This window comes from Mus caroli, unplaced genomic scaffold, assembly GCF_978045245.1.
Source record: "Mus caroli unplaced genomic scaffold, Mus_caroli_1 scaffold_6, whole genome shotgun sequence".
NCBI classification, from domain to species: Eukaryota; Metazoa; Chordata; class Mammalia; order Rodentia; family Muridae; genus Mus; species Mus caroli.
In genome coordinates, this window is record NW_028227261.1 from 16,970,044 (window position 1) to 16,978,506 (window position 8,463).

Below are 8,463 nucleotides of genomic sequence, written 5' to 3' on the forward strand. Positions count from 1 at the left end.
CGCCTTTAATCCCAGCACTTGGGAGGCAGAGGCAGCAGATTTCTGAGTTCGAGGCCAGCCTGGTCTACAGAGTGAGTTCCAGGATAGCCAGGCTACACAGAGAAACCCTGTCTCGAAAAACCAAAAAAAAAAAAAAAAACCACAGAAGAGGTGTCCTGGGACCAAGTGACCTGGCATAGGACAGAACATGAACAAATGTCCTGAGGCAGGAATGAAGGCCAGCGTGGCTGGGACAGATTGAGGAAGAGAAGGAAGAGGAAATAGAGGAGAAGGAAGAAGAGAAGGAAGAGGAGGAGGGGGAAGAAGAGGAGAGGGAGAAGGGAGAGGAGGGAAAGAGGGAGAGGAGGAAGAGGAGGAGAGGGAAGAGGAGGGCAAAGAGGAAGAGGAAGAAAAGGGTGGAAGAGGAGGAGGGGGAAGAAGAAAAGCCGGCTCACGTAAGAAGGCCTCACAGTGAAGACGAGGCTCAGGGAAGTGAAGGGATAGTCCTGAGGCCACACAACAGCTGAGGAGTCACCCACCAGCTCTGAAGCCTAGGCTTCTCCATCACACAGTCTAGGCCGAGTCAGCGGGCAATGCTTTCTGTGGTTCGACACTGATCCTAGGACCTCAGCGGCCGTGCCTCAGTTTCCCCCCACCCAAGGAAGCTCCAGGGACAAAGCTTAAATTGCTCAGATGTCAATACCATGACAGCAGCAGCCCAGACTCCACGGTCCCTCTCCTAGGTGGGAGGAGCCCAAAGTCCTCTGCCAGGCCACCAACCCCAGACATCTCCAATTTGGGAACTTTTCCGAAGGCGATGGAAATGCGTTTCTGTTGGGGTTACACTGAGCACGGGTTGGTAAGGGTGACTTACAGGTGGGTGGGTGACTGTGAAGTATCATGAAGTCTCTCCCCAACACAGATGACTCCCCCTTTTTCAGTCAACCTTTTCCCACATGGCTACACTCTATCTAGCACAGTGGTTCTCAACCTTCCTAATGCTGGAACCCTTTAATACAGTTCTTCATGTTTCCGTGACCCCCCCCAACCATAAAGTTATTTTTGTTGCTACTTTATAATTTTGCTACTCTTATGACTCATAACGGTAATGTGAATACTTGTGTTTTCTGATGATCTTAGGCCACCCCTGTGAAAGAGTCACCCCAATGGGGTCCTGACCCACCGTTTTGAGACAAATATCCCCAGCTCTCGGGACATTTGCATGTGACAATACACCCTTAGAGCAGAATCACTTACAGCTGGAAGGGGTGCAGGCAGGAGCTAGAATCTCACAGGAGGGTCCAGTGACCCTCCCCAACTCCATCTATGAGGGGAGATCACCAGGCCGGATCTCAAGGCCGTGTGGGAGTCATCACTGTGTCTTTTCATTGCCGCCGATGCCTGTCATAACTTCAAATCCCTGCAAGAGCAGCAGCGAGAGCCGGGACATGCACCAGGCCCTACAAGACTTCCTGAGCGCCCAACAGGTGCAGGCCCCCGTGAGCCTCTTCTCCGATTGGCTCTCTGTGGGTCACGTGGACGAGTTCTTGAGCTTCGTCCCAGCACGGGACAGGCAGGTGCGTAACCCTTCTGCCAGGGTTCAGAAGCCAGCGCCCCCTCTCCGTGGGGGGAGGAAGGTGGTAGATGGAATCCCGGGTGGGTGGCTAAGCAGCTCCGGGCCCTTGACTCCAGCGTTTCCCCAGCAGGGTTTTCGGCTGCTGCTGTCCAGCCCCAGAGCTTGCTACCAGCTGTTCCAGGAGCTACAGAACCAGGGCCATGGGGAGGCGACACTGTTCGAAGGACTCAAGAGTAAGTTGACCATGGCTGGCGTCCTGTGTGGGCAGCTTCTGCTGTCTACCGGCTCCACTGCTCCTTGAGATCCTGTAGGGTACAGAGAGTTGTGTACCTACTATGTGCAAGGGACCATGCTCAGCGCTGGGCCTCCAAGCTCCCTGTGAGCTACCAAGACGACTAAAGGTACCTTTGGGATACCTGAGTCAGAGGCAGCAAAGTGGGGGGGGGGGAGGTAGAGAGGGAGGGAGGTGGGGGGTGAGGGGGATTGTCGAGGTGACAGATAAGGAAAATTACAGACAGGCAACTAAGATGGCCCGGAGGCAGCCAGCCGTGAACGATCTGAATGAATCAAGTCCATGGATGGAATGTTTCAATAGGCAAGGGCCGGCGTCAGAGACGAAGGGCTCTCGGCGGCTCAAGTTTCTCTAAATATGTTTAAGTGTGTTACACAGAGGCAAGCAAACCAGCGCCCCACTCCCCGCCCCCCACTCATATTGCTTTCTTTTCTCTCCCTTGTGTTGCTGAGAGTGGAAGTTTGGGGTCTCATACATGCCAGAGAATTGCTTTGTCACTGAGGTCACTCCGCTTGCCCCCCCCCCCCCAGCCACCTCCTCTCCTAACAGGATCTGGATCTGAGGCTGGGGAATGTAACTCAAATGGTACTTGCCAGGATCGTCCCCGGGTTCTGTCCTCAGCACCCATAAACTGGATATGGTGAGGCACGCCTATAAGCCCAGCACTCAGGAGGTTGTAGACCAGGAATTCAAGGTTATCCTTGGCTACATCACAAATTTTAGGCTAGCTTGGGCTACATGAGAACCAGTTTTAAAAGTAAATATAGGGCCTTCAGAGATGGCTCAGCCATTAAGAGCTCATGTAACTCTTAAAGAAGGCCTGAGTTTGGGTCCCAGCACCCACATGGTGGCTCTCAACCATCAGTTCTCCAGTTCCAGGAGATCTGATGCCTTCTTCTGACCTCCTTAGGCGTCTGAAACCCTCTTCTGACCTCCTCAGGCACCAGGCACATGTGTGGTGCACAAATATAATATAATATAATATATACATTAACATATATATGTATATATAAATTAAAAGTAAAAGGGACTGGAGAGATGGCTCAGTGATTAAAAGCACTCAGTACTCTTCCAGAAGACCCAAGTTTAATTCCCAGCGCCCACATGGCAGCTCACAACCATCTGTAACTCCAAGATCTGACACAGACACACATGCAGGCAAAGCACCAATGCACATAAAATAGAAATATTAAAAAATAAAAATATTAATAAGTAGGCTCTGAGACCTTGGGATTGGAAACAGCGCAGACTACCAGAAAGCTGTCCATTTCTAAGCCACTCCTGAGCCAGGGGTCTGATCCAGGTGTCCAGTGTCACCTCCCAGGGACATTGACATAGCAGTCTTGTTGATTGGTGCTGAGGCCTCCCCAGTTGTTGTGGCTGGATCAAGGGCTGGCACTGGAATGGGGTTTGTTGGCCTAATTGGTTGACTGTGCCAGGATCTTGTCTCAGGCAGCAGCTTGTCTTCTCTGCCACTTGGGGCTTTGTCCTGTTTGAAGGTCACCCTCCTCCTTCATTCCCTGTCACACGAGGCTCAGTGGGGCCACCCAGCCATCCTGATTGGTTTGACTCTGACAATTCCGGTGCTGGAAGATGCTAAGAATTATCATTAAAGACAACATTTCCCAAACCCCTTCTCTAAAACAAACAGGGTCCCTTTGGAGATGGGGGCCTTTGGGGGAGCAAGAATATATCCACCCATTGAAGGAATGGCGGCACCGGAGGGTAGCCTGCCTCCCGAGTGGGGTCCATCGTTTTCTCTCTTTCTCCACAACAGGGAAAAGGCAGACAATCAATGAAATTCTGTCCAACAAGAAACTAAGAGACCAGAATGCCTATGTGGAGGTACGCAGCCTGGGTGTCCTGGAGATGCTGCAGCGGGTGCATGGGGTGGGGCGGGGCTCTCAGGGGTGCTCACAACGCACTGGCGACTAGCCCAGGGTCAGAAGCCCAGGCCCAGGCAGAGCACAGGAGGGGAGCTTGTGAGGTCCCTGAGAGCCTGAACCCCCAGTTCTTACCGATCCCTGCTGCTATCCCACACTGTCTCCCCTAACGCACTCCCTTGGCCTCCCTACCAGAGCTGTATCGATTGGAACCGGGCGGTGCTGAAGCGGGAGCTGGGCCTGGTGGAGGGTGACATCATCGACATCCCGCAGCTCTTCAAGCTCGTGGGGAACTCCAGAGGGAACTTGAAGGCCCATGCCTTCTTCCCAAACATGGTAAGGAGGTGACAGCCACTGCCTGACTCCCTCTGACTCAAATGACTTCCTAAACTGCAATACACAGCCTGGCCAGGCATAAGGCAGGTCCAGGTGGCTCTTTGGTGCGCCTTTTGAGGCTCACGTAGCCCTCTCGGCACCCAGAGCCTCTTCTGAGCCTCACACAATGTCAGGAGTGCTCTCTCTTGTGGCTTTGCCTTCCAGAGGCAGGCTCAGAGAAGTTAGGTGTCTAACACAAAAACACACAGCAGGCAAGGGATAGCAAAGCCAGGGTCTGGTTTCAAAACCAGCTCTGCCCTGCTGCTTCTTGTCTCCCATACTGGGTTAAGGGACCAGCAGACACGGGACATAGACAAAGTGTTCTGTGGTGGCATTCACTGCCAGGAAGGGGGCCCCTGTGGAACAGGACCCAGAGCAGGGCCAGATTTGACCTTTGTTACTTAACTGTGACCGCCACATGTCTTCCTACCTCCTCCTGCCTTTTTTACCAGCCTCCTCCAAAGGACACCCGAGTACTAGGTGGAGAATTACCTAGATCTAAGGAGCTGGTGATGTTTCTCGGCACAGTCATTTTCAAAGTGGGCTCCCTGGAGCTCTGGGGTTCCAAGGCAGCAGCTCTAATTTAGCCATTGAGGTATCTCCTCCTTCATGTATTGAGCTATGACAGAAGACTCCATCCAGTAGGGAAACCGGTCTCCCTCTCTCCCTGAACATAGTGCCCGAGGCCCAGGGATCACAGTTCACTGTGATGTGTCCTAAGTGAGCTGAAACAGCTCGTGGCCCTTTACCCACAGGACGCTTGTTAGAGGCAGACACGCAGTGTGCAGTGTGTCCACCACGTGAGAGGTGAAGGCAGGAGAGTCTGGGGTTCAGAGTCAGCCTTGGCTACAAGAGACCCAGTCACCAAAAAGAGCTGTGCAGGCTGGAGGGATGGCTAAGCAGTCAGAGCCCTTGCTGCTCCTCTCAAGGACCCCAGTTCGATTCCTAGCACTCACGCTGAATGGCCCTCCAACTGCCCGCAACCTAAGCCTAGAGGATCTAGGTGTCTCCTGGATTCCTTGAGACACCTGCACGCACCTGGCAGACGCAGACAAAAGTAAACGGAAAACTGGAGGGTACAGCCAGGTGGCTTAGTGGCTAAGAGCAACTTGCTATGGAACTCTGATGGCCAGAGTTCAGATCCCAGGACCCCGGTAACAAGCTGGGTGTCACCCACATGTGCCACCCATATGCCTGTAAATCCCTGCTCTGAGGGACACAGAGACAGGGGCTTGCAGGCAAGCCCGGGGAGAGAGACCTGGCCTCAAAGGAATACACTGAAGAGCACACAAGAGGCCTTCCTTGGCTCTGGGTGCACCCACCCCTCAAGGCACACACAAAAACACTGTGGGGGGGGAAAGGAGAGGAGGGGGAGAAGGAGTGAGGAGAGGGGCAGGAGGAGGGAGGGGAGGGGAGGGGGGAGAGGGAATAGGAGGAGAGGGAGGGGGAAAGGAGGGGAAGGGAAGGGGAGGAAGAGAAGGAGGGGAGGGGAGAAGGAGTGAGAGGAAAAGGAATGAAGGGAAGAGAGAAAAAGAGGAGGAAGGGGAAGGGCAGGAGAGAGAGGGAGGGAGGGGGAAAGAGAGATGCAAAAGGGAAAAAGAACCAACCTTAGTCCAGAGACCTGTGGGCCCTACCCTACAGCTGTTGCCTCTGATCCGGCCCCACCCTCCCGCAGGTGAACATGCTGGTCCTGGGCAAGTACCTGGGCATCCCCAAGCCCTTCGGGCCCATCATCGATGGCCACTGCTGCCTGGAGGAGAAGGTGCGTTCCCACCTGGAGCCGCTGGGTCTGCACTGCACCTTCATCAACGACTTCTACACCTACCACGTGTACAACGGGGAGGTTCACTGTGGCACCAATGTGCGCAGGAAGCCCTTCACCTTCAAGTGGTGGCACATGGTGCCCTGAGTCACCACCCCTGGCAGCCTCCCTCAAGGACTGTCCTGGCCAGAGGTAGCTGCTCCCCACCGCCCCCCCCAGCGAGGTGCAGCAAGAGATCTGGGGACGGTTGGGCTTCCCCAGAGGTGGCCACCCCTCCCTGCTGTGACATGTTTGCTTCACCCACATCTGGCTCCTGTCCCATCTCTGTGTGTCCACAAATGGTCCTTGCATAGCAAGCTCAGCTCTGCTTAGAGATGCTGCAATAAAGATGTGGTTTTGTATCTTTAGTTTACCACGGAGTTCCACACCCCCAGCCCCACCCTCCGCAAAGCACATTGGAATCAATTTCAAAGCACCAATGAGGTGAAAAAGCTTCAACTATGGCTGGCAGCTCTTTTGACTTATTTACTCTCCCGTATGTGTGTGTGTGTGTGTCTCTCTCTCTCTCTCTCTCTCTATATATATATATATATATATATATATATATATATATATATATTAAAAAAAAAAAACAGGGCTGGCGAGATGGCTCAGCGGGTAAGAGGACTGACTGCAGGTCATGAGTTCAAATCCCAGCAACAACATGGTGGCTCACAATCATCTGTAATGAGATCTGACTCCCTTTTCTGGCGTGTCTGAAGACAGCTACAGTGTACTTACATATAATAAATAAATCTTAAAAAAAAAAAAAAAAACGGGCTTGTGAGATGGCTCAGTGGTTAAGAGCACTGACTGCTCTTCCAAAGGTCCTGAGTTCAAATCCCAGCAACCACATGGTGGCTCACAACTATCTGTGACGCTCTCTTCTGGTGCATCTAAAGACAGCTACAGTGTACTTAGGTATAACTCGGGAGGCAGAGGCAGGCAGATTTCTGAGTTCGAGGCCAGCCTGGTCTACAGAGTGAGTTCCAGGACAGCCAGGGCTACTCGGACAAACCCTGTCTCGAAAAACAAACAAACAAACAAACAAACACCACACATATACACACACACACAAATTCCTTGGAGCCTAAGATGATGACACACACCCTTAATTCCCACCCTCCAGAGACAGAGGCAGGTGGATCTCTGTGAATTCAAGACCAGGCTGGTCTATATATTGAGTTCAGGCTAGCAGGGTCTACACAGTGAGATCCAGAGTCAATTAATTAATGTTTAATTAAAATGAGTAAATAGAAGCACGTTCCTCGGGCCAGTGAGATGGCTCAGTGGGGAAAGGCACTTGCCATGAAACCAATGGTGAGCCAAGGCTGGTCCCCAGGACCCGCGTAAAGGTGGAGAGAGAGACCTGCCTCTGCAAAGCTGTCCTTTGACTGCCACAGGCATGCACTGGGTGGCGCTGGTGTGTCACAATGCTACTTGCCTTTGCCTCCCAAGTACTGGGACTAGAAGTGTGGCCAGCATGCCCTACTCTGTGTGTGTGTGTGTATGTGACCACAGTGCACATGTGGAGATCAGAGGACAGCTTGTGAGACTCACTTTCCTCCTTCCACCATGCGTGCTCTGCACATCTTGCTCAGTGGTGAACGTCTTTACCCACTGAGCTACCTGGCCAGTCCTGACTTTTTCTTTAACCTCATCAAGCCAAAAATTCCCTTCATCCCCCTCCCTCAGAGACTGCCTAAGAGTGCTCTGAGACAGACGTGGTAAATGCCACAGACCAGGTGTTCCTAAACCCCAGGAAGGGACCCAGTTTCTCATACTGGGACCAAAGCAATTTTACTCGGCGAGAAGCTGAGTAGCTGGGTGGCTGTCCCCTTCCCTCTCCAGGTCCCCCAAGAGAGCTCCTCTCTGCCTCTTCCAGGTCCTGATTGATTGATTGATTGATTGAGACAGGGTCTTCCTAGAAGCCCTAGTCTGTCTGAAACTCCTTTTTTAGCCAAGGCTGCCCTCAGACTTGCAACCATCTTCCCGCTTGAGCCTCCTGGGTGCGTGGATGCAGGTGTGCACTTCTGAGGCGGCTGGGAGCTAGCTCCTTCTCTGAGCGGCCAGTAGAATGGAGAAAGAGACTAATGGAGGCGGCTCTCTCTAGGCTGTGCCCTGCACCAAGGTCTTCTGGGAAATACGAAGTTTCCATACAGAATCTCCTTAATTAACCCAGGCTGGCTCCCTACTCTTGTTCCTCCTGCCTCAGTCTACCCAGTTCTGGGATTGCAGACGTGAGCCACCATGCTCGGCTCTTAATGAGCAAATAACAGGGACAGAGCATAGGACGTGGAGGCAGATAGTTCTCTACCCAGGAGCTACACTCCCACCTATCCCCCTTTTCAGAACATTGGCACAGTCTTGTTAAATCGACCAATCTAGACGTGAAGTCACTCGGTAAGCACAGGCTAGCCTACCTCAGCTGGATCTTTTTTCCCCCCTGACAACACATACGTATACTATGGAATGCAATATAGAATTTGGTGGCTTTTTGAAACAGAGCATCATTCTGAAACCCAGGTTGGTCTCAAACTCACAGAAATCCTCCTGC

At 52.6% G+C, this 8,463-nt stretch overlaps 1 protein-coding gene across 3 annotated transcripts in view; it reads left to right on the forward strand.

Moving 5' to 3' along the window:
* Positions 1-6,212, forward strand: part of Padi4 (peptidyl arginine deiminase 4) — a 28,512-nt gene extending 22,300 nt beyond the window's left edge. The window contains exons 12-17 of one of the 3 annotated variants that reach the window (XM_085838382.1): positions 1,412-1,556; positions 1,686-1,788; positions 1,874-1,876; positions 3,625-3,692; positions 3,926-4,066; positions 5,781-6,212. In XM_085838382.1, the coding sequence (XP_085694508.1) occupies positions 1,412-1,556; positions 1,686-1,788; positions 1,874-1,876; positions 3,625-3,692; positions 3,926-4,066; positions 5,781-6,014 (694 nt within the window). In that variant the 3' untranslated portion in view covers positions 6,015-6,212. Of the gene's footprint in view, positions 1-1,411; positions 1,557-1,682; positions 1,789-1,873; positions 1,877-3,624; positions 3,693-3,925; positions 4,067-5,780 lie in introns of all 3 variants that reach the window. The other 2 variants (XM_085838381.1, XM_085838380.1) reach the window with 2 other exon arrangements.
* Positions 6,213-8,463: the final 2,251 nt, after the last annotated feature.